This window comes from Chaetodon auriga, chromosome 7 (genome assembly GCF_051107435.1).
Source record: "Chaetodon auriga isolate fChaAug3 chromosome 7, fChaAug3.hap1, whole genome shotgun sequence".
NCBI lineage: Eukaryota > Metazoa > Chordata > Actinopteri > Chaetodontiformes > Chaetodontidae > Chaetodon > Chaetodon auriga.
Window position 1 is genome coordinate 3,362,501 of NC_135080.1, and position 24,159 is coordinate 3,386,659.

Sequence of the window (24,159 nt, forward strand, 5' to 3'; positions counted from 1 at the left end):
TCTCGAGACACGTTTTACAAAAAAACATCTATTCAACAAACCTTCAGCGGACACCAGAGCAAACGTTTGGCACATCACGTTGAAACGGACGTAGGACACACACACAAATGAAGACAGGAAACCAGGGAGTAACAGACAGACACAGAAATACAACTGAGGACACACACGTGACGCAAGCGCTGACAGAAACACACAGTGATAACTTCAAGGCACACGTCATGCAGCACAGATCTACTGAACTCTGCAAACTCCAATAAGATGGAAAAACACTCAGTACACATTAATACACGTCCAGTGCTGGAAAATGCAGAAATGTCCAATTAATCTCTGTTGTTGTCAGGGTGGAAGTAAAGACATTTTAAACCCATTCATTACAAAATACAGATTATTGATTAACGTTCTGTATTCACGCATGCTCAGAGTTTACCGAGATGGTGCATAAACAACACAGAGGCGTGGCGGCGACGCTGGGCTTCATACGTCTTCAGAACAATAACATGGACACAGCGACGGGGGTGAAATCCGTAGCAAAGGTGCAGGATCACATACAGGGTGGACAGGTTAGGGGTATAAATACATAATTACAGGGTACAGATGTGATTCCATAACTCAACACTTTGCACCACCATGTCATGTGTTATGTACATCGAGCATTGTGTACAAACAAGTTACGGTACTTAAATGGACTAATACACGACGTGGAACACGGAGCATGCGTCTTTCTCTCTTATCTTAACTGATTTCCAGTTCACACTTTATTCAGCGACTTTTTCCTTTATGATGTCACAGCTGGGTCTAACCGTGCTGACGAGACAAAGCATCGGAGAGAAGTGCTAACGCAGGATCAGCAACAAGCCTGGAGCTGTTGTTTGCATCAGTGCACCCTGTTGGATTAGGAGGTTTGCCTTGTTGATCCAAGTTTTTCCAACAACAACAACAAGGCCACTGTTGAATTTTGAATGTATAAGCAGTGGTTTTACACAGCTGGTCGAGCTGTGCACGTTAAGAAGTGAAACGCTGCGTTTGAATGATGTGAATGAGAGAGATACAGAGCTTAAAGAGTCCCTACGACTGCTGCAATTCATTTCAGAGTTTCTAGGACACGGGGTCAGTGTCGTTCTCTGTGATCTACTTGAGAGAAGTGAGTGGGAGAGGAGGAATGAGGTTACTGCCTTTCCTTCCCTCTGATCAGTTACAGGATCGAGAGTGTCAGAGTTACAGTAGATCTGTGATAAAACACTCAAGGACGAACATTAAACTTTACAATCGCTTCAAGAGGAAGCGGCTCTTTGTGTAGAGTTTAACTGAGTCCTTGAGCGTGAAATGAAATGCATACTCAGTTCACAGCAAGGAAAAGACTAGTCATGTGATTCAGAGCTAAAAGAGACAGAGGACAGAAAGGAGGGAAAGAGAGAAAGAAAAATAGGAGAGCAAAGTTTCATTTACCACGTTCTAGCTTCTTATCTGAGAACCGTGAGAGCACCAAATTGATGAGTGGGAAGGACATGGGTATGAGGGGAAAAGGGTTGAAACGGGCAAAGTGAACAAGACGTAGGAGAGAGAAGACAAAGAGAGACGCAGTGAGTCCAGAAATCTCATGGCTGTCAGTGGATGATAAACAGATCATCAGCATACATCAACAGTCAAAATGCTGTCATGGCTGTAACACACGGACATGAACACATACCTGCAACCCGGCACCCACAAACACACACACGAACAAAGACACGGCAGTGTGTGTTTCAGCGTGTGTGTAAGTGTAGCAGTGTGCACGACAGCGTGTGTGACGCTGTGGACCGTACTCACTCGTGCCCTCCTCTGAAACCATCCCAAGTCCTTCTGCCTTGTTCTGCCTCTCAAAAGCATTCAGGTCCAAAACGCTGTTGACATCAAACAACCAGTCAGTTCAACAACATCCAGTCAATCAAACCTCAGCACTGAAAAACGTTAAAGGTACACTCTGCAGGGGTATCCTAAAAAACATCGTATAGACTCGTGTGTGGTGGTCCTCTGCCTCTATTCTCTTATTGTCTCGGGCCGTTGACAGACCTGCAGGTCTGCATCAGAGCCTGAACGCTAAGGAAGAATCCCACATCCTTTTTGTCCTTCAGGTAGTCCAGCATTCTCTGCACACAGACAGGAAGACAGAACACAGCTTCCTGTCAACAGAAATCTACTGAAAAGATGGATACGGTGAGTAATAGTGTTGTCGAGAAAGAGAAAAACTACTTTACTTTACTAGAATGTATTTACACCTCTAATATTTACCTGCTGTACATCACTGTTGCCTCCATTGAGGATGGAGATTCCCAGTTTGAGTGTGGAAGAAACCATGGCTCCAGGCTCGCCTGGAGTAGGCAGATACATCAGTAAGACCCAAAACTGCTCTGTGCTACAGCATCTATTCTCTCTGCTGCCTTTTAGCATTGTCATAATTCACCCCTCGAGGTACAGAAATACAACATCAGCATCATTTGTTGGCTGATATCTCAAACACCGCTGATCTGATTTGGACAAAGCTTGGACAGCAGAGCACCTCAGGTTCCACTGAGTGGGCTGGGGGGGGCGCAATAACAGCTTGTTAGGCATGTAAATGCTATGGCTAAGATTAGGGAGTGTGTGTGTGTGTGTGGCCTTTGGGTACAGCAGCTACCTTTACAGGCGCTGATCATCTGCAGCACCATCTCTGCAGCCCCACGGTTGTGCAGACGGGACTGCTGGTACAGAAGCCTCTGTTTCTCCATCTCCTTTTCCTGTGGAGCAGAGCAGGAGGGACACGGCTGTAACCCCGCCAACACAGACTGCACTGCCCCCCGCACTCACTCAGACACACACACACACACACACACACACACACATCCTCATTATGACCATCCATCCACCGCACACACAGACGTTTCTGATGAGGCTGACGACGACACACGAGACAATCCAGTTTGCTAAAACTAGCAGGTTTTACTTAATAGTGACATTCATGTGATTTGTGTCTGGGGTGTGTTAGCTTCATTTAGGAGTGAGCATCAGGATCTGATGTATCTCTGAGCACGATGCTACTGTTGGTGCTGATGGGGGAAGTAGCTGCAACTACTAAAAACAATGTGCAAAGAATAGAGTTCATAAATAAAAGAGCTTTGACATCTTTGAGCCAGGATTGATGCATCTGGTCTAAAAATCTAGTTTAAAATGTCTAAAACTCATTAATTCTCACAAAGACAGAAATACAGGAACAGACACACACGGACACTGACAGACACACACACACACACACACACTCTTTCATTGGAACACAGTGTGTATTAGTGATGGAAACAGTTATTCCAGCTCTTGACATCTTCCAGAGGCAGCAAACGTTCGATGGCAGCAAACATTTCTTCCCAGAGCAAAAACACACGTTTCACACATTCTTACGAGGAAGCAACAGTCGTTGTCTGAGTAACACAGCATGCATATCCCGCTTCCAGCAGCACCACGTTTAACCATCGGCCGTACGTCTGAGCTGACATCAGGACGCTTACTTGAATACACTCTGAGTGTCATTTAGTTATTTAGCACTGGATGCTAACAAGTGTAAACTGAGCTAAATGACATCAAATAGTTTGTCTTGTTTGTGTTCACATGTGTGCAGATATTGCTTCTTTTCACAGTTTTATCCAATTATTAGCTTCTATTAAATTCTTAAAACGATTAGTATTATACTACACGGTGCAGTATATCATACCTCTGTACTGATGCTACACTCTAATTCACTGCTACGCTCACTGTGCTGCACTTCACTGTCCTTTATTAAACTAAGGGTACTTTACTGCTGCAATGAACAACAATCCTGTTGACAAAAGAGGTTAGATTGACCCACCCACCGCACACCATGCATAAAGCCCCACCCAAAGCACCCAGAACTGATTCTACCCCTCCCTCCGCCCCCCTCCCTCGTAAGCCTGACTGTGTTTAAACTTTTCTCCGTTTAGAGGTTCTGCTCATCCTTTGAGCAAATGACGAATCTTTGTGATGAATGAAAAGAGACTGTATGAGGTTATGGGTGTGAGTGTGTGTGTGTGTGTGTATGTCTGTGGATGCTGTAGTGTGTGCTTGAGTGTGTGTTTGGGTTTGGGACAGTGTATATACGGCTGACTGTGCAGGCTTTTACTGTAGTCCTTGGTGAGCACAGAGAGGGGGACTTGTTAACGTTGTCCAATTCAAAGTAAAGACAAACAAAATCAGTCATTGTTACACTTCCAACTACAGTTATCAGGTGAGTCGATCCGGGTGAACACAGCCCAGTTAGCAGGTGAGTACAGGAGAGTGTGAGTCAGGAAAGGGTGGTGCAAGTCGGGGAGAGACTCACCACAGACAAACACCATCAGCGCAAGAGAGCTAAGAAGCCGGCTGCAAGGCTTGGCTTGATAACGGTTATCTGTGTCCAAAAACAGCGGCTCGGTTCAGTCGTGGATGGCAACATCACATGTCTGAGCGCACATCAGGAATGCTAACACTCCGGTGACCACAAGAATCAACACTGAACTCGTTAACGGCGCCCTTAGGAGTGTAATGCTGCCCTCCAGGAAAAGTCAAGGATGTCTATAGCTACAGCATCACAGTGTCTAAACCTGGCTCCTGAGGCAAAACAAACCACTGAGAGGCTCTTTCAAATGACCAGTCATACTGAGGGGTGGACTGACTGAGACTCTGGTCTGTGCAGGTGCACCATGGACTTGGACTTGTGTTTGATGACACTTTCTTTTGCATTTCTCTGTTTTCAAGCAGGTGGCCTGTATGTGTATTTATGGATGCAGCCATTTGCAGACTTAGTCAATCCACCCCAAAAAAGTCAGAAGCACACCTGACTTGGAAATCGTGCTTCTGAAATTACACAACCAGCAAAGACTCAATGGTTTGTTTCCGCCTGGGTTTTCATTTTGTTGTCTTTAGCTGCGCCATCTCTCTGCACTCAAATCATGCAATTTCGCAAATAAACAAATTGAGTCCGCGACATTGATCCGACTGGTGGGCCGAGTCCAGCAAAGGCATGCACAGGTCAGTCCACCAGAGCAGGAAGTAGACAAGTGGTGTGAGTGCAGAAGTGAGAAAAGACAGGAGGAGAAAAAAGAGGAATGTTGTAGCAAGGGTGGAGTGTGGGGGTGGGGGGGTGTGCCGAGTGTGATGTCCTGGTGTGGTCACTGCGTGGGGAGCTGCTTCTCCGCTGACTCCCCTGTGTCCCTTCCCCTGGTCCCCCCATACCATCTCTGTCTGTCGCACCTCAAAGGACGGCTCCTCCCCCTCCTGTTCTCCCCCTTCGTCCTCCTCACCAATGTGACAGCTCTGCAGGGAGCGGGTGCAAGATCACAGAAGATTCAGCAATCGTACTCTCGCAGTTTTATGCAATATGCAAAATATATGCGTGATTGCGACGACAGTTTTCACTGCGACTGCCATTTTTCATGTCTCAAACGAGGTTTTGGTTAAATGAGAAAAGTATTTCGACTGCCTCACCTTTGCCATAATGTCAGCATAAGACATGTAGAGATGATCAACGTCGAGTTTGCTGTAACGAGACAACACATGACAGGAATCACTGAGTGTCGCTGAGGAACAGGTGACAGGTGAGTCTGAGAGGAAGCCGGACGCTCTTACGTCTTTTCTGTGAGAGCCGTGCGACTGAAATGAAGAATCAGCTGATGAAGGGGGTCAGGCTTCGTCTCGGTCTCCTCTTCCTCTTCCTCCTCTTCCTCCATGGCTTTCTAATTGAATTGTGGGAGATAACATGACAATATCCTTAGTATAGACTGTGGACAATATGCCATGAATGCTAACTGTGCATGTCAGAATTAATAGCAAGATGGCTCACGGATAAGTCATCAATCATCTTGTCCTCGAATGAGTAACCCTCAGTCTCCAGCCAGTTGCGCTTGTAGGCGTCCAAGAACATGTTTGTTGCTCTGTGCCTGTGAGAGGAGAGGCAATTAAGTCTTCATTCAGCAGGTTTTAAGGGCTAATGAAAAGCCTCCTGACTGTTTAATAATCATGTTCTTATGAGTATGAAGGGAATCATACCTGGGGATGTTGTACAGGGGGGTCATCCTGAAACAGGCCACCACAGCCCTGCGACGCTGTTTGGACAGCAGCTTGTGCCACACCATTTTCTTTGACTTGAAGGGATGCTCTGTCTAAAGCAAGGAAAGACATCTACTGAGCAAATCCCCCCTCACAATATTTAATCAATTTGATGTTTAATTAACGCCTGCACCTTCTATACTCACCACCTCGATGTGGTAAAGGACAGCAGACACCTCTTGGACCCTTTTCACCACCTTCTCAGGGTCCTCAGCATCTTCAGCCTTTCCAGCCATCTCCTTATAAAGAGACATCTGCCAGCGCATGGCGGGGTCCTCCACCTGAAACCAAAGGTCACATACGTATAATGCATGTAAAGATATTCAGTTTTTTATAGGCTTTTTCTTCTTCAACCTCTTTAAATATCAAAAAGTCGACTCACCTTGCCTTGCAGATGCAGATTGTTGTGCAAGAACTCTCTCACCTCTTCATCTGTATCTTTCTATAACATGAGATTCACATGAGATTTATATATCAAATGGAAAAATTTCCCATGTTGGGACAAAACACAGTCAGCGAGCTGCCTTCAAACACATCAAAGTACCAGTGAATATCTGATCTTGGCGAGATTGATGAGCTCCTGGTCTGCAGGAGAGCACATATTGAGGCCGATGGGAAGCAGTTTCTTTAACGCTGCCACGATGAGGGAGGTCTGCACAGAGTAGCGATCCCCCCGCCGCTTCTTCTTGGTACGCTCCTGCTCCGAGCCTCCAGACTAAAGACAGAGAGAGGAGTTCAGATCGATCCGTCGCTGCCTGGATTACAAGCCGCCACGCGTCACACATCAAACATTTCCCTTTCAGAAAATATTTTTGTGACATCGCAGGTTTTTTGAGAAGACTTTCCCAAAAAGTGACTCACATAAAAGGAAGCTGACACGATGAGATGGCAAGAACCAACCGCAGAGTCACATTTTACGCAATATCACAACATGCTGAGAAAGAGACTCGACCACTGCCTGAAAGTCATTTTTCATCAGCTGAAATCAGACAGAACAACAGCTACATTTTCTTGTAAGCATCGACTTCTGGTGGAGTTTCAGGTGCTTCATCGCTGCATCAGCTACAGTTGTTACACACAATGCAGCCTCACTGTTAGTAGAGCAGCGGCCGGACAGGGCACGTCCCGTCCACTGGATAGCACACAGATCAGCACAAGTCTATGGGGTCAGCTCCATCGCCCTGGAGCTCTTCTCACACGCTCCCGTCCTGAGGCTGCCAGCGCTCATTACTGACTGTTGTCTGGCCTCACAGCTCCCTCTCTGCCCTCAGTGAGTGTGGTTTGTGAGTAAACCTGCTCTTCAGGCAGGGAGAGGCGTTGACGATCAGGTAACAGAAGCTCACTACAGTAATGCCCATCTGATAGCCAAGGAGAGGAGGTTCTCTTATTTATCTTACAGCAACCATGAAAAAACATCAAACAGTGATTAGATATTCAAGGATTTAAGAATTTAATGGTGTCAATGAATTAGGCATGGAGGGGCGAGTCCAGTTAGTAAATATGACGACAGCTATCTGGTGATGTCGAGCTAGCTTCAGTTCCCCCGACAGACCCAGCCTGTACTTCTACAGCTGGAACAAGTGACTCTAATGGTAACAGCAAGGGATGGGATGGCTTTTTGGTGTAAACAGGAAGTGAACACAAAGCCAATGATAATATGGAAAAGAGAAGAGTCCCCCAGCGCAGGAATCTTTACCACAAAAGCTGAAAGAAATCCAAGCGTCAATAACCCAAATTCAACATTACAGATGGCACAGTAGCGTGGGCTCCACAACTGTCTCCAACAGGGACGATCTAGAGGCAAACTGTTTATTATTCAGAGAAAATGGGGTGATGGTGCTCGGCCGCAGGAGCGCACACTCCAAACCAGATACACAACTGCTCAGCCGAGCACCATGAAACCCCTCAGGCCACTAAGATCTACAGCAAAGAGCTTTCATCAAGCCACTCCAGACCCCCTACTCACACACACACTGACACACACATCGCTAACACACACACACACTCACTCTCAACTCACATACAATCACAAACACGTCCCACTCAGAAAACATTCTTCATATAAACATTTTCAACAATATTACACAGCATCATTTCACCTCCACGTATACGTCACTGTAATACTGCTGCTTCTAAATTGTGCAAGTCCAACCCTGTGGGTGCTGAATGTGTACTTCTACTGCCTGTAACTTTGCCTTTTGAATAGTTTCTATTTTGTTCGTTTCCTGCTTTTATCTCTATTTATTTTCATCCTTATGCTGCTGTAACACCCAAATGTCCCCTCTGGCGGATCAATAAAGGATCTTATCTTAATGAGCTCTTTCCTGACAGGAACTGTTTTTCCAACCCTGTTTGTGTGTGTGTGTGTGTGTGTATGCGTGTGTGTGAATATTGGGGTCTGTGAGTGAGACGTGTGGTAATCCATGGGAGAGCTTGATGAAATGCCTCCCCAAACTCAGGGTGCCATGCGATCAGCACAGCGCTCGTGCACAAACACAGTCTAACCTCTCCATCTCCGGCCTAGTGGCCCAGCGTCCAACCCCGACACAGGATATAAGGAGAAAACACAGTTAGCGACACTCCTACCACTGCCTGAACACTATATACTGCCACTGACATTGTCCTGGTAAAGGGATGTTATTAGTTACGTCACAGCCTATTAATCTAACATTTCTAGAGAAGTATTACTATTTACAGAACAGTCATTAACAGCTGAGAACAGATATCTTTCCCTGCTTTGAATGGGTGGTGTTAGTGAAATATTAATCATTAGAGTTTAGTTTCTTAATGAGTTACAGCTCAAGATATGGAGTAAGCGAATAAAAGATCTGATTAAGTAACAGGCTATGTTTTACTTGAGGGCACGTCTGCTCGTCCATCCTCACCTTGCTCATCTTGCTCTTGCTGTCGGCAGTCAGGAAGGACATGTTGTTGATCTCATTCATCACTACAAAGTTCTGCTCCTCCCTCTTAAAGTTCTGGGATGAATAAAACAAGGAAAGTGTGAGACGGCGAAGGAACAGAGGAAACAAAAACCAGGAGAGACGACAGAAAGCACACGTGGGACTCACGTGGGATTTGGACCAGAAAATGAAGACCTCTCCCACCATCCTGAAGAGCTCCTCTGCATCTGGGTCTGGACAGGTCAACCACCGTGCCCTGCAGACACAGAGAGCAGAGACATGAACGGACGAACTCGAGAATCTGAATCAAAGTCAGCAATAATGCAACGAAGTAAGCAAGTCCAGCTACCTGTTATTGTCCACGTAGCGGATGAGCAAGGGGTAGAGAGCGTACAGGTCGCGACACAGCACAGCAAATTCATCTCGGATGGTCCCATTTTCACTGTCCACCTCCGTCTTGCCCTCCATGCGCAGCTGATCCTCCTCAGCCACCACCTTCCCGGCGCGCTTCTTCAGCTTCTCCATGGTGGGGATGAAGTGGGATTTAAGCATCTCCGGTTTCGCTCTGCTTACAATGGGCTGGGCAAACACTGGATTAGGGGTACACATAGCACAGAGCACAGTTTTCTCTAAATACAGAGAATGTACAAAATGTGAGCAAAAGCAGCCATGGTGCAGAATCAGAGAGGTCCACAGGAGAAACGGCCTCCAAAAGCCAAAAGATGTCCGCTCACTGACCTGCCAACCTCTTCATCCAGGAGGCCTCGTCTATACCCAGGTTGTTAACCACAATCTTCATGATGCTGCCCAGCAGCTGGTTCAGGTGCTCGGAGGTGACAGAGGTGCAGATCTGGCCCTCCAGCTCGGGGAAATTCTCCGGGCCCCTCTCCCACCAGCGTGGGAGGTAGTTACACAACATGGGCAACGTGATTTCAATCACATGGGGCATTTCTGTGTAGCGAGCCCCAGACTCAGCTAGGTCATGGATGTCCTTCATCAGGATCTCCATCTCTGGGATGTCAGGGCACAGCTCCTCCACTTGGTTGGGAAGACCCAGAACTGAGGAGGGAGAGAGAAGGCAGATGAAGAAAAAGGTAAAGACACAATGTGGGTGATGTTGTGGTTGGGAGGAAAAGAAGGCAAAATGCCAAAACCCACTGGATCTCTCTCTGGGGGTCTTCGTGGTGTAAACAGAAAACGTGTTGAACTCATTCAGTGTCGGCTCAAGGAAGGCCACTGGCATAGCAGCTGCTAAGTGGGCCAAACACTCGCCGAGGGCAGGTCGCTGTCTGCACGGGAGACAAACAGAGACAAACAGCACAAAATCCTCATGAGATGTCTCCACAAAAATAAGAAAAAATCAATGAACAATCAGCCTTTGAAAGAACATGTTAACATTTTTTCCTGTTCACGGCTCTTTTTAGACGTATTCAGAGACTTTCATCGAGCCAAGCACTCACTTCTCCGCATGTGGGGTCTTCACAGTCCCCAAAGAGTAGATACTGCACATTAAACGATAGCAGGATATCTGTAAGTCGTCCACTGAGGACGTAGAGAAGAGAGGCATCGCATTAGCTTTCAGTCAGTGCCATGAAGGACAAATGATGAACCATAGAGAGAAGCACGTCACTCACTCATGACGTCATCTCCAAACTGGTGCTGGGCGATGTGGTCAAACAGTGAGGTGAGGACTGGCAGCAAGGCGGTGGTGGTGTAGTTGATATTCTGGGACACACCCTTCACCTGCAGGAACACACACACACACACACACACACACACACACACACAAGCGGACATCAGCTCACAAGAAAAATGAACAAGAGTGTAAAAACAACACAGTAGGGCGCCGCCGCTGGTGCCGCCTCCGGTGCTGTCTCTGACCTGGTTGCGACTGGACACTTTGCCCAGTTTCAGATTCTCGACCATCTTTTCAATGTCATCCGCAGCGCTCTCAAAGAACTGACGCAGGCCTGCCTTCACGATCTCAGGGCCTGATTTCATCACAGTCCTTGAAAAGAAGGACACAAACGAACAGTCAAAAAAAAGGCACAGATGATCTAAAACACATAGTTTGTTTGTATTTCGCTCTGCCTGTGGATGTGCTGAGGGTGGATGTGAAGAGATCGTCAGCTACCTGGCGTCCAGTGACCGTGACAGGATGTGCAGACAGTTAACCACTGCACTTGCATCTGTCCCTGAAAACATCACAACAAAGAAGTACTGTCAGAGCTGTCCTACTCTACAAGTCCACTGTCTATTAATGTATTGTAAAGGCCAGATTTCATCTTAAAGGCTCTTCATCGAAAACAGGAAACAGGACATACAGTCATGGTACAGCGTGTTACAAAACACTGACTGTATATCACATCACTGAGACAACGCACATCGGACCGGTCACATAAAGCAATATTGTGCTATATTCTATGTTACAAACTGATTTCTTGAGTGCAATACCACCATTTTGCAGTTTGACTTGGGTACATTTCAAGTGGTGGATCGGTTGCAGTGGTGCACTTCGACTATCACGTACCATGTGGTCCTGGGGGGTCAAGTTAAAGGGCAGGGGCTCAGTGTGAAGTGTTCGCCAGCGTCTAGTTACATAAGCCTGATGGACTATTAAAGACACTCGGTGGTGAAGGGGGAGGAGGATGAGGATGAAGCACACACCGCCTCATAAAAGTCAAGCCGACAGCACATCGCAGAGCTGCAGCACAGCGCCCTCTGTGGATAGCTGACACCGCTACAGACACTCATGCTCAAATCACTCTCAGTTATGAGCACAGATCAAGGTCCAGGCCTTAAAAGCACGACTTTTGAAACACCTGGGGCCAGATGTATAAACAATATGTGCAAAGAAAAACCATGCATCCTGCACGTCCCACACAGAAACTGCTGTCCATGAAAGAAGAAGGTGCGGCGAGAATGAGCCCAGCTAGTGCAAACTACAGACCTTAAAAACAGTTTTCAAGGGACATGTGATAATGTGGACATGAAATATCAGATGATGTAGAGCAAAATATTGTCTAGGTTGTTTGCCACTACATCCATTTATGGCTAACTGTGGGAGTGGAAGCAGGCTTGTGCATTTATAAAACAGAACCAGGTGTACGTGCAACTTTACAAATTCATCAAAAACAATGAGTCTGTCTGTCTTTGAGAGTTTTAGTTGTGAGTTTTATGCATCTGATCCCAGGTTACAGAAAACATCAAAGCCAAGCAGAAGGTGAGCTAAAGAGAGAGAAGCGTTAGATGAGGAGATCCAGTTAGAGGGGAGGAGGAGAATGAGAGCATGAGAAGACAGAGCAAACGTCAGTCTTTGATAGTGTGCTGATTAATAATCAATGGGAAGGTTGGAAGGAAGAAGATTCAAAGAATATCTGGAGAAATAAAGAGGAATTAGGAAAACAGACACGAAGGTACAGGGATGGTGACAGGGCATGACGCCACCATGCAGATTCCTTACCAAAAAGAGAAACTCTGTGCCTCACCAAAGCAGCCAACTTACAGAAGATACTGAGGTAGGAGGAGAAACGAGGAGAGGGAGGGAAAGGGAGGGAGGACGGTAAGGGGAAACAGGGCAGGGACGATGTTTGGAGTGACACAGAAAGCAAAAGGGAGGTCAAGGAAATAAAGGATATCGCACAAGAGGGGAGAGATGGAGAGACATGGAAGAGGGAAAGCAGACAGTGTCACACAGAAGTACTGCACTAAAGGAAAGGTACATGGTAAAGAGTTCAGGTCACATAACTGGGAGTACAAACCAAACCTTTCTTAAGCTTTTACTGCACATACCTCGCAATCATCTCCTTCTCCTTATTGGAGGAATGTCCTCCACTGCCCAAGACTTTAGCAGGAGTGGACAGGAAGTAGAGGCAGTGGTTCTTGAAGTACTGATTCACCAGTGGCAAGAGGATCTATAAAAGACAGAGCGCAGGATGAAATTATCCACCCATACGTCAAAAATAGATTCAAATTTAACACTTCTTTATGTTCCATTTTGTTAGGCTTAGGAAAATATCTCATTTAGGTTTAAAGTACTTCATTCTGACACCACAAACACAGCCGGCCTGGGTGTCACGTGACCACCCCCCCCTCCTCCTCCCGAGGAGAAACTCAGCTCGTACACATGCACCGGTAACCTGAACTGTCATTTTGATACCTATTTTAGAAACGCTGGAAGCGTAAGGTGAGTCATGACCTCATGACCTCTGACTTTCCTGCTCACCTTGGCAAAGAATTTGATCTCTTGTTCATGTGGTGACTTCTCCACTCTACCGCTGCTAACCACAGCCTCTGTGAAAGACAGCAATTAAAAATAAGTCAGTCCAGTTAACGGTACACAAGAGAGTTTTATGGCCGTGAGGAAGCTTCGCCTCAAACCACAGTACCAAGATGAGCGATGAACTCCTGGGCAATGTCCATCCATTTAAGAAGCTTCTGGAGGAAGCCATAGGCGAAACGCTTCTCGATGGAGGAAATGTCCTGCTCCATGTCCTTCAGTCCCCTGAGGAAGGACAGAATCGAAATTACAGAAAGAGAGAGAGAGAAGCAGAGGCAGAAGTGACCGCAGAGGGAAGCAGCAACAGCCCGCTCACCTCGTCACAGCGTATCCATTGAGCTGGAGGAACTTCAGCAGGTCCTGGGCCTTCTCCCGGTCCCTGGCCTTCTCCTTAGCCGTTAGGGTGTCATAAGGCACGAGCAAAGGATGGGTGCCGCCACCTGACAGGAGCACATTTTTGGACTCAACAGTGCAAACAAGCCACCAATACAAAGAACTCAGCTGTGGATGTGCATCAGAGAAGTGCTCTTACCTTTGGCCTGCAGCTCCAACTTCTTCTTCCTGCCCCAGGTGTTGTGATAGTTCTCAGCCAGCTGCTCCGCCATGGACTGCATGGAGAGGTGAAGAAAATGAAATCGGAACGCGAAAGAAAATTAAATGTCAAACCAAAATACGAGAACTATCAGTGCTGTGAAAGACTGACAGAAAGATGCATACCTGCAGCTCTCTGGACAGGGCCATTCCTGAGATATCTACAGGCTGAGGGTTGTAGCCGTGACTGGGATCATAAGTAGCCTGAAGGGAGAACAGAAAAGAAAAGAAAAGAAAGAAAAGAAAAGAAAAGAAAAGAAAAGAAAAGAAAGATAAGATAAGAAAGATAAGATAAGACAGGCCTTTATTGATCCCCAGAGGAGAAATGAATATAGAAAGACAATGCAGCATATGATATGATAAAACTGTACACAACATATTAGCAAACATTGTGTGTTTTTTCACTCCTCTCTGTTGTACCTGAGCAGTTTGGGAGATCTTGCGTGTGGCGGCCTTCTTCTCCACTTCTGCGTCCCCGTCCCTGGCCTTCTCCAAGGTCCACTCCCAGGCCAGCATGGCTTTGATGGACTCTTTGATGGGCCAGCGATAAATCTCCTTGTCCTGAGAAAGAGAGAGAAGAGGATTTAAAAATGAACAGGCAGCCTGTGAACAATTAAAATAATGTATTTAGAAGGTCATGGCTGATAAATTAGCTTTAGTACTTGTGACTCAGACGAGACAGACGTTCTGAATCGTTACCTTTTCAGAGAAGGTCTTGTACGGCCGCAGCATTGGGTGAGTCTTGGCATTCTCATCTAGCACCTCTCCGTAGGTCCAGTTGTTCTGAATCTGAATATTGATTTAATCATTGAGATCATAATTACAACGATTTCAAACAAATCAACAGACGTGGACTTGATCTGAAATGATTTCTACTTTTCGTAACTGACCTTTTCAAAGGCCCATTTGTCATGAGTGTGCTCGGCATACTTGTTGATGAAGGTGTCCAGCCTCTCTGGGATGATGGTGCTGTGTGCACATTAAACTCACATTCAGTACTGCTGATGAGTATTACTTAGTATAGTTAACTAAACTTAAGTAAACCTGACTAAATGACGCTGTAAATGTCATATGTCGCCTCACATATCGTCCTCACAGGTGCTGCTTCTCAGCATGCAAAGTTTAAAATGTCGTATCGTTAACAGGCAAGTTCCAAAAGCACAACACGACATGAAATCAAGATCTTCAAACGAAATGTGTCTATTAATGTTTTACTGTTGTTATGTTCACAGCGTCACTGTGCACTGAGGAACATTAAAGAAGTATTTGAACTACATCCTCCTCTGTCATTATGCACTGTGAGTTATTTTTGTACTGTCATGTATTTTCTTGCTCACTTGGTGGTCTCCACTGGCTTGGGATCAAAGTTGCCTTCAGCATCCACAGAGGCCTTTTTCTCAGTGTGAGAGGAGTAGCTGGCATCCACATAGTCCGGCGGGATGGCTCCCGCTATAGCACAGAGGCAGGGCATGGCGATCTTGAAGAGCTCCGCATCGAATTTCTAGAGTTCGGAGGACATCAGAGAAGTCAGGTTGATGATGACGTGAGCTTTAGCCCTGTGTTACTGTGTAACTGTGGCCACAAGATTCATCTCTCACCTTGTGTGCCAAAGACTCAAAGATTCCCCAAAAGAGTTTACGAGAAAGATGCAGCTCCTCCTCTGAGGTCACCCCGAAATTAGCCCATCCGTTAGGCAAGCAGTAGTACTTCCAGCAGCGCTCATAGTGATTCGTCAACAGCTGAAGCAATGAAATCAGAGAGAGACGTAGAAATGTGGCCGTTTTTAATGTATGGTACTCAAAATGAAGCAATTTACTCATAATAACCGTAAAATAACAACTGTCAGCAAATGCAGTAATCACTGTAATGCCATCCAATTGAACTGTTTGCACTTTACAGACAGATTGATTAGACTGAGTGTCAAACCTTGAGAGGCATCTTTGCATATTCGTTGAGGATGGGCACATCAAACACCAGCCGTCGAAGCAGATGCTGCAGCATAGAGGGTCGAAGGTACCTGTGAATGTCATCAAGGTGCTTCATGAGGACTGTGTTTGACATTCTAGTCATATCTCAACAGTGGTTATTATAATTTACATTTTTCTAAAGAGGGAGTACTGACTTGCAGAGCGACATGAGGCACTCCTCAATGACGTCCCTCTGAGCCTTGGTAAGGGCTCGGCCGCGGGACAAACGATAGATGGTGTGGAGCATGGAGTCGATCATGATGGCCCGGTGGTCCGTCCCAGCAAACAACGGGGCACACTTGGTGAGCAGAGGCAGAACAGCCGAACAGAGGTAGCGGTTCAGTGCCAAGGCCATTTCAGTCGTACTGAATGCCACCTGTAACCAGAGAGGAGCAAAGAATGACGTACAAATGGTGGATTCTTGGAGTTGACAGAAGATTTCTCTTGCTGTTTTATTCCTCATCTGTGTCTTTTCTTACTCACCGTGTCCAGAGAGGCTGCAGCTCTCATGTCAGGCAGGAAGCCAACCTCCAGCACATGAAGCAAGAAGTCCTGGTTTTCAATACCATACACTCTATCGAGGAACAGCACCATGGAGGCTTTGTGGTCTGGCACAAAACTGGCTGACATCTTCGGTTCGATAATCTGACCGTCTGTGGTTTAGACAGAAGAAATCAAGGAAGATTCCAACATAGGCCCAAATATTTTACATTTACAGTGTGTTCGTACATGACTAACCTTTGCCATAGGCAGGAATCTGCACAGGCAAGCTGATGACTCCCACCAGGTCCTCTATGGGCACCAGAGACCTCAAGATGGCTCTGATTCTTAGAGCCTCACCTTTGCCTGCTTGGATCAGCTGTAGATACAAACACATAAGAAACTCTGCATGAGACTAACCCCTTCTCTTCAGCCACGTACTGAGCCGACGTGCCTGGAGGCTTGAGGGAAATCAATGGTGTGAAAAGCCGTTCTACTCACATGCATCTCGGGGGCGCAGCGACCCAGCAAGTCGATGAGGGCTGAGTAGAATGACATGATGGCATTTCCCAGATGTACACGGTTCTCCTCATGCTGTTCTTCACCACCAAACCTGCCCATCAAGAAAACATCTTTTTCTACAACTGTATGTGCTTAGCTTTAAAATAAACAATACACAACGATGTCCATTAATGAACGCTGACTGAAGGTGAATGAGCCTGTATGCATAAGTATCACACCTCCTGCGCCGTCACTTACATGAAGCGTCTGTCTTTTTTGACAGTGGGTCCATCCCGTGCTGGATCCTCTGAGATCTTGATGGCCTCCTCCATGGCAGCCAGCAGACCATTTCCTCCCTCTCCTCTCAGGGCTGGGCCGAAGCACTCGGGCCGACGGATGAGCAGACGCACCACTACGTTGGCGTTCTCCTCCACGCTCTCTCCTGTGAGGAGCAGGCGTGTCAATGTTAGTGACGCGTATTCACAACGCACGACTACAAGTGTAATCATTACACAAGAGTGCTGACCATTAACAAAGACAGCAAAGCGGAGGAAATCCAGGTATCTCTCTCCTCCGCAGGGGTTCCAGCCGATGTCGGGGTAACCCTTAGAGAGGAGCATCGGACACATCTGCAGCCCGCAGCCCGCCAAGTATGTTACCACCTACATCAGCATGCATGTGAGAGATGACAAGAGAGATTATGAGACAACAAGAGCGCCGTATCTTTCCGTATGTTTTTCTTTCTTGTATTTTTTTAATTGTGTCAAACCATTTCCAGGTCCTGCTCTTGTAGAGCCAACGCCAGCTCATTGTTGTCAATGCAGGAAGCCGCAGCCACATCCAGAGGTGTGGACCCACGCATGCCTGCAAATGTGAAACAAACACAGTGAGTTTATATTTGTTTGTTGTGAATAACGTCAGCATTGGCAGCCGTTACCGATACTGGATCGGATCCCAGCTCTAATAAAAACACAGCACGGCAAACAGCGGAGTTGGCCGACACTGACCCAAGCCGATGCCGCTGTTCTGTAGCAGGTAGCTCAGATGGTCAAACATGGAGCGCTGGTTCTGCCGGCTGATACGACAGAAGTAACACAGGAAACGACAGCAGTTGGTCACCATTTGGGGGAATCGAATCTCCTGGAGAGGAAAAGCCAAAAGAGACATTCTGACTGGGTTGTGCTGCATACGGTGATGGCTCACACTCCGACAGGGAAGTCCTGGTTAGACTGGACCATAAACATAAATTAAACAAACTGAAAATCATCACAGTTACCTTGGAGTCTCCTCCTCCACCCAACACATTGACCATCACCTCCATGACAGTCTCGTGCATACCAAGAGCCCTCATCAGATTGGGGTGTTGGTAGAACACCTTGTTATTCATGATGTTCCTGAAAAAACAAGTCAAATTCACGTTATATTGACACACTGGAAAACAATCACAGTTTAGGAAATTTAATATTAAAATATTTACAGTAAATCAATCACACATGTCCCATTGTTATCACCACTACAGATGCTTTAAGTCCATATCATCAGGCCCACACTGACCCGATGCTCTGGATCATGAGCCGCTCCTCTTCTGGGCCCATCTGGACAATAAGCAGCGAACGTATCTGTCCCAAACACTCGAGTAAGTCCATGGTGTCCTGAACAGACACGGCGTTGATGGCGTAGGCTTTGGGCAGAGCTCGGATCAGCTCGCCGAGGCCATCGTACTGTCTGTGGAGCAGGCTGAACATCAGACGCACCAGCTCAGGGTTCTGAATGAAGGACTCCTGGGCCCAGTGGATCATGGTGTGGGAGATCAGCTCCTGAAGGGTGCCTTGGTGAAGTGGACAGAGAGACGTAGAGTTTGTCTAGTGTGTAATAACCTGTATCCACAGTAAAGTCCTGACTAAGTGATGTGGCTGTTACTCTTACTGGGTTTTGGTTCCTCCTCGACCTCTGGCTTCTCCTCCTCCTTCTTCTTGCGCAAGTTCTTGATCTTGTCGACCAGACTGAGGAGTCTGCCCCCCAGTGAGGTGTCCACCTCTTCTTCCTCTGCCTCCTCCTCAATTTGTATGCCTGTGTGCAAAATGGGAATTCAGCATTAAGACCCAGAAACATTTAACATAACAAGTTTTTCACACCTAAAATAGATAACTTCTCACCACAGTGAAGCAGAAGGTCATTGTGGAACTCTCCCAGACTGTCCCGCACCTCCTCAGGCACTGGAGAGTCCTCATCCTCTGGATTGTGCTTAAAGTTGGTCAGCAACAGAACCTTAAAGAGGAAGACAGTAAAACAACTCAGTAAGTATAATAATAATAATAATAACGATAAGTATCTTTGTTGTTCTTGTGTTCTCCATGATATGTGTTCAATGAAAGATCTCACAATTTTCTAATAACTTGTGGGAGGAATATCATCTTAATCATATTCAAATCCATTCAAAAGCAGGTTTAATTAGTACCTGGTCCTGCGGCGGTGAACGAAACTCTCGGGTCTTGCGTGCGGTCTCAGCGGCCGACATGGTGAAGGCTCTCATTAACAGGTTGTAACGAACGCGTTGGTTGTTCTGAATATCGTGGACAAACTGGTCTGAATAGGCCACGATGCCTTCCACTCTGTGTCGCAGCTCACAGTCGCAGAAGTACTGAAGGAGTGTGCACATCTGGGAGAGGCAGATGAGACAGGAAGAAGAGTTTAAGATGTGTTATTTGTAAAAATGTGACAGATTTTTAATAGATGGGAACAGCAGACAGTAAATATCAGACTGACCTGCAGTTTGACAGACTCTGGTAGCTTCATCTGGAGTAACCCCTCCTCCAGACCCTCCTCCTCATCTTTTGCTTCTGCCTCCACTGCCTCTGCCTCCTTCTCCTCCTCCGCTTTCTCTCCATCCACTTTTCCTCTTTTGGCCTCTCCCTCCTCCTCCTCTTCTCCTTCCTCCTTAGGCTCAGCTTCTTCCTCCTTATGCTCTTCTTTCTCTAAAGTTTTCTGCTCCTCCTCTTCCTCCTCACCGACCCCTTCGTCTTCAAGTTCGGCCTCATCTTCCTCCTCCGTCTCCTCCTTTGCTTCCTCGCTTTCTCCTCCGCCCTCCTCAGCCTTCTCCTCCTCCTCCTCCTTTCCACTGAAAACATTTGGGTCGATCATCTTGAGGATGTGCTTGGTGTCCTCGTCATTGAAGATGCCCATAATGAGCAGTGTACTGATCAGTTTCAGGATTGGGACAAAGTGGAACTCCACGCTGCCTCCTACTGGATCCCGCATAGCCTGACTACCATCCAGCACAGCCTCTGTTAACATGCTAATGGCCCTGGTCTTCAGTTCCTGAGGGGAATAATGATAAAAATAAGCAAAAGGCAACTCAAAATTCTTTCCAATTCAACCTGTGTCTTCTATCTTACCTGCAGGGGGAAAATAGGACTTAGCGTGTACAGGTCAGGGTCCGTGCCGACAAAGTTGATGGATGAGAAATGCAGCTTGGGCCGTAAGCAGGTGGTGAGGCCAACACCGGGGAGAGAATGGGCCTTGTTTGCATCAGGGTAGAGGTTGATGCTGAGGGTCTCCTCAGTCATAGGGACGATAAACTCCCTGTTGGTGCCCAGACGTGCCCGTTTGGCAGACTCCAGGTGAATGCTGATGAGCAGGTCGTAGTAGCCGCTGCGAAGAGGTCCAGGCAGGTAGGTGTTCTCGATGGCATAGAAAAGCTGAGATTCATCAACGTGGCTGCACAAGGCATGAGCCACTCGATTATTGCCAAGTGCGCACACAGCGCAGTACAGCATAAGTGTGTGGTAGTGGAACTTCATCAGATCCTGGCGCTCCGACAGCTCCAAGATGTCGATACACCTGATAAACAAACACATACGGATCCAAACTGATTAGGTAACACGGGTAAGCAATTATCAGAATCCTGAAAACAAAAAGAATTATGTAGCAGTAATGGATCTTCATCCATTGAATTAAACTAAATCCCATGCAGTGCACTGCAGACGCTGGTAACTTGCAGACTGCCGGCTGGGGCTACTATCTCTGACCTGTTCTCCTCTGGGATGTGTAGAGCCATCATGATGAGAGGTTCAGTGCACTCCACCATCCAGCCCAATCGCTCACTCACTCTGCCCACCTCCGGGTTGAGGAAGTGATTCGGCATACGACTCCAAATAACTGGGGTCAGCATCTGGACATCCAGCCTGGGAGGGCACTGGGGGACCGGGTTCATTCGCTCGCTGCGGAACATGGCGGCCGAGATGGGCATGATGTTCTGAGAGGGAGAAGGAGCAAGAAGGGAGGAGATATGGACAAGCAAGCATAGCAAAGAAAAGAATGAGGCTGATACTCCTTTCAAACAGCTGACAGGAGTGTAAATGCATTGTGAGCAAAAGAAGTTTCTAACCTTGAGTTTGCCCAACTCCAGCTGCACCATGTTCTGATTGGAGGGTTGAACGAAGACGGCAGGAAACAGTTTGGCGTTGGGCTCCACCTGAAATAAAACACCTCCAGTCGTTTCAGCTCGAAAAAAACAGACACAAATACACACACAACCGAGCTTGTAGCTTGTCCTTACCTGGTAGAAGGTGTTAATCTCCTTTCCATTGGCTGTAAAGGTCATGAGACCTGTTGCCAAGTCGACCAAGCAGCCAACCACCATGTCCTCCTGGCTGAAGCGGGTCTGCTGATTGCTGACCAGGTCCCCTCCCCACACCATGTAACAGTTACTATGCTTCATACTGCAAAGACACAGCAAGAAGACACCAGTAGAAACAGATAATGTAGTATAAAGGAAACATATAAACAGGAAACGAAGGGGGCCAAGTATTGAACCTTGAGGGACACCGCAGGATATAAAACACAGTGTTAAGCTCTTTATTGCTTCAACTACTACTGTTACTTAGTCTGACAGTCGGAATTAGGTAGAGATAAATAAAATACCATTAAAATGTGCAAAAAACTAACCTGTCGTGTACGTTGCCTTTGTCATCTCCCACAGTAACAGTGGCACAGCGCACTTTGGAGAGGTCAAAGGTTGGATCGTACTGGTGGTAGTCAGGAGTGACCCAGCCAACCCACACACCAGAAGGCTCCTGGCCAGCAAAGATCCTCACGGAGTAGAAATACTGATAACAGAAAATAAGGAAGACTCTCAGAGGAAGATGTCTGACAGCGGTACTATGTAATATATATTTAGAATTACAGTACTAGAAAACCACGTAGTATGATGCAACCTAATACACCGCAAATTCCCATTGAGCAGGCTCAACAAATTTGACATTTAAATCTTGCATTAGCAGAGGACGTTTAGCTCACAGTGGTGGTATTCTGGATGATTTCAGGGTCATCTCTGTCATCTGGGACCACATCTTCAACCAAACGTGGCACTGTTGGAGGGGCAGGAGGGGGGGCGAGAGGCGTCATGGCAGCCTTCTTGGCCTTGGAGAAGAATCTAATGTGCAGAGAAGATAACACACATTTGGAGTTAATTTTTAAGTGGACACTTTCACCTTGAGGCTGAGAGAAAGAGAGAAAAATAATCACAGCTGACAGCAAATTGAGCAACTCCACAAAGTCTCAATTAGAGGAGAAAGGACATTCTGCTCTGAGGAATGTTTGGTTTCACACTGAGCGGATGGATGAATTCTTTACACAACACGTGAACCTTTAATTCTCTCCAGGCTTGTTCCTCTTCTCTACAGACACAACCTGCCTCACTTACCCCTTCTTCTTCCCCTTCTCTGACACTGTGTCCTTCTCATTTTCCACAGTGACCTCCTTCGGTACAGATGGCTCCTTCTTTTCCTCCTCCTGCTCCTTGCGGCTGGCAGACTTTTTCAGAACTTCAAACTCTGAGTCTGGCTCCACCACCACCACCTCCTCCTCGGGTATGGTGAGGGCACGGGTGAGGGGGGTGGTGCCTGCCGGGATCTTGAAGGTCTCGTGGAACTGGACGGGCATGCTCAGTCTGAGGAACAGCATGTCAGTATTTGCATTTTGCGAACCAAAGGTTTTATGGGTCAGCTTCAGACAGGGGGCGCTGTCCACAGTCCCATCCACACGGGAGACCTGAGAGACAACATGTTTCGAGATAAATGAATGATGTAGTTTTAAAGTTTGACATCAGTGAACAATAAATACCACCAAGAAGTTACCTCGATGTGATTGTGATCAGCGGGTACAGGCCCAAACTGGGGCAAACTTTTACTGAACCACATGGTAGTGTCTCGCTTCATATTGATGGCAAAAGGTTCAAATCCTTCCTGCAGGCCACAGATGGCAAAGTAGCGCAGGCTGCTGACGTTCCGACCAAGATTAATCCTTCCAACCTGAGACAGGCCCAGGGCGCACACTGGGATAAAACCTGAGGGGAAAACCACCAGAAAGCAATTGGTGAAGGTATTTTCTGATTTCCGTGAAGTTGTGTTTGACCATGAAGTCATGTTTTAGGCCAAACCAGTTTCCTGTCAAGAGACAAATAAGATAAAATGATAATTAATGCTTACCTTCCCCAATTTCAATGTCTTTGAAAGCCATCTCTGAGCCGGAGTCGCTGATCAACATTTCTCCGTTGAGTGTGAACATGATGTTCATCTCAACCAGATCGATCATACAACCGACTACATCACCAGACAGCCACTGGCGACCGAAGGGTTCATTGCCAATGTGCCATCTTTGAGCCTGGAAAGGGTAACATCGATAATAAATTCCGTTCAAAACATAAAACAGCGACCTCAGTGCCGGCCTGAACTTGATTAAACTGGACTGACAATGATTTAAAACAGGTGAACCTAAAGATGCAGACTCACCTTATTGCCATTAAACACGTAGGCCAGCTCATCTGCTCCCAGTTCAGTGTCAGAGCGGACATTCGGACGCGCCCAGCCCACTCTCATCTCCCCCGTGGTTACTGCCTCAAACTCAAAGTACCACTTCCCTTGGGTGACGGCGTAGGACTTCTCCGCCCTGAAGATTCGTACCTTGTCCCCGCGGGTGTTCTCCAGGCCATGACCAGCTGCAGAGGGAAAGAATGACAGACATCAACATCAAGGATGGAGACACTGGAGATAAATGACATCCTGCATCCAGTCCACACGCTGTCATGAGATAAGCTGACTTACTGCTCTCCTGATCTGGAGGCTCAATGTTGTAGCCGTAGCCAATGAGGGTGCGGACAGCGTTGTTAACACTGTCCCGGTTGGTTTTCTTAGTTCTCTCGTCCAGCAGGTTGTATGGTACCAGACGAGGGTTTCGCTTATTTAAGATGTCCTTGGAAGCATAACAGTATACAACTTGATATAAAATTTCACAAAAAGGTGTGACTATATGTCTTGAATGAATGAATGAA

At 46.8% G+C, this 24,159-nt stretch overlaps 1 protein-coding gene across 10 annotated transcripts in view; it reads right to left on the reverse strand.

The window, feature by feature from the left end:
• ryr1b (ryanodine receptor 1b (skeletal)) overlaps window positions 1–24,159 on the reverse strand; it is a 57,773-nt gene that overhangs the window by 11,940 nt on the left and 21,674 nt on the right. For 5 of the 10 annotated variants that reach the window (XM_076735823.1, XM_076735821.1, XM_076735817.1 and 2 more), the window contains 60 exons: window positions 23,933–24,080; window positions 23,621–23,826; window positions 23,318–23,492; window positions 22,967–23,175; window positions 22,534–22,880; window positions 22,128–22,263; window positions 21,777–21,937; window positions 21,388–21,550; window positions 21,217–21,303; window positions 20,858–21,084; window positions 20,225–20,669; window positions 19,596–20,147; window positions 19,288–19,488; window positions 18,986–19,097; window positions 18,756–18,899; window positions 18,384–18,657; window positions 18,106–18,223; window positions 17,837–17,969; window positions 17,599–17,693; window positions 17,356–17,491; window positions 17,088–17,271; window positions 16,830–16,941; window positions 16,587–16,707; window positions 16,332–16,501; window positions 16,004–16,224; window positions 15,808–15,898; window positions 15,480–15,620; window positions 15,219–15,382; window positions 14,772–14,850; window positions 14,581–14,670; window positions 14,302–14,442; window positions 14,008–14,085; window positions 13,823–13,898; window positions 13,607–13,730; window positions 13,400–13,515; window positions 13,237–13,304; window positions 12,804–12,925; window positions 12,475–12,524; window positions 11,146–11,206; window positions 10,893–11,019; window positions 10,646–10,754; window positions 10,472–10,553; window positions 10,170–10,300; window positions 9,750–10,070; window positions 9,361–9,601; window positions 9,180–9,267; window positions 8,994–9,086; window positions 6,653–6,823; window positions 6,491–6,550; window positions 6,255–6,389; window positions 6,049–6,161; window positions 5,843–5,939; window positions 5,629–5,735; window positions 5,488–5,539; window positions 5,236–5,316; window positions 2,654–2,753; window positions 2,269–2,348; window positions 2,050–2,126; window positions 1,807–1,880; window positions 1,447–1,464 (listed from right to left, as the gene is read on the reverse strand). In XM_076735823.1, the coding sequence (XP_076591938.1) occupies window positions 1,447–1,464; window positions 1,807–1,880; window positions 2,050–2,126; window positions 2,269–2,348; window positions 2,654–2,753; window positions 5,236–5,316; window positions 5,488–5,539; window positions 5,629–5,735; window positions 5,843–5,939; window positions 6,049–6,161; window positions 6,255–6,389; window positions 6,491–6,550; window positions 6,653–6,823; window positions 8,994–9,086; window positions 9,180–9,267; window positions 9,361–9,601; window positions 9,750–10,070; window positions 10,170–10,300; window positions 10,472–10,553; window positions 10,646–10,754; window positions 10,893–11,019; window positions 11,146–11,206; window positions 12,475–12,524; window positions 12,804–12,925; window positions 13,237–13,304; window positions 13,400–13,515; window positions 13,607–13,730; window positions 13,823–13,898; window positions 14,008–14,085; window positions 14,302–14,442; window positions 14,581–14,670; window positions 14,772–14,850; window positions 15,219–15,382; window positions 15,480–15,620; window positions 15,808–15,898; window positions 16,004–16,224; window positions 16,332–16,501; window positions 16,587–16,707; window positions 16,830–16,941; window positions 17,088–17,271; window positions 17,356–17,491; window positions 17,599–17,693; window positions 17,837–17,969; window positions 18,106–18,223; window positions 18,384–18,657; window positions 18,756–18,899; window positions 18,986–19,097; window positions 19,288–19,488; window positions 19,596–20,147; window positions 20,225–20,669; window positions 20,858–21,084; window positions 21,217–21,303; window positions 21,388–21,550; window positions 21,777–21,937; window positions 22,128–22,263; window positions 22,534–22,880; window positions 22,967–23,175; window positions 23,318–23,492; window positions 23,621–23,826; window positions 23,933–24,080 (8,635 nt within the window). The remainder of the gene's footprint in view (window positions 1–1,446; window positions 1,465–1,806; window positions 1,881–2,049; window positions 2,127–2,268; window positions 2,349–2,653; window positions 2,754–5,235; window positions 5,317–5,487; window positions 5,540–5,628; window positions 5,736–5,842; window positions 5,940–6,048; window positions 6,162–6,254; window positions 6,390–6,490; window positions 6,551–6,652; window positions 6,824–8,993; window positions 9,087–9,179; window positions 9,268–9,360; window positions 9,602–9,749; window positions 10,071–10,169; window positions 10,301–10,471; window positions 10,554–10,645; window positions 10,755–10,892; window positions 11,020–11,145; window positions 11,207–12,474; window positions 12,525–12,803; window positions 12,926–13,236; window positions 13,305–13,399; window positions 13,516–13,606; window positions 13,731–13,822; window positions 13,899–14,007; window positions 14,086–14,301; window positions 14,443–14,580; window positions 14,671–14,771; window positions 14,851–15,218; window positions 15,383–15,479; window positions 15,621–15,807; window positions 15,899–16,003; window positions 16,225–16,331; window positions 16,502–16,586; window positions 16,708–16,829; window positions 16,942–17,087; window positions 17,272–17,355; window positions 17,492–17,598; window positions 17,694–17,836; window positions 17,970–18,105; window positions 18,224–18,383; window positions 18,658–18,755; window positions 18,900–18,985; window positions 19,098–19,287; window positions 19,489–19,595; window positions 20,148–20,224; window positions 20,670–20,857; window positions 21,085–21,216; window positions 21,304–21,387; window positions 21,551–21,776; window positions 21,938–22,127; window positions 22,264–22,533; window positions 22,881–22,966; window positions 23,176–23,317; window positions 23,493–23,620; window positions 23,827–23,932; window positions 24,081–24,159) is intronic. The other 5 variants (XM_076735825.1, XM_076735822.1, XM_076735824.1 and 2 more) reach the window with 3 other exon arrangements.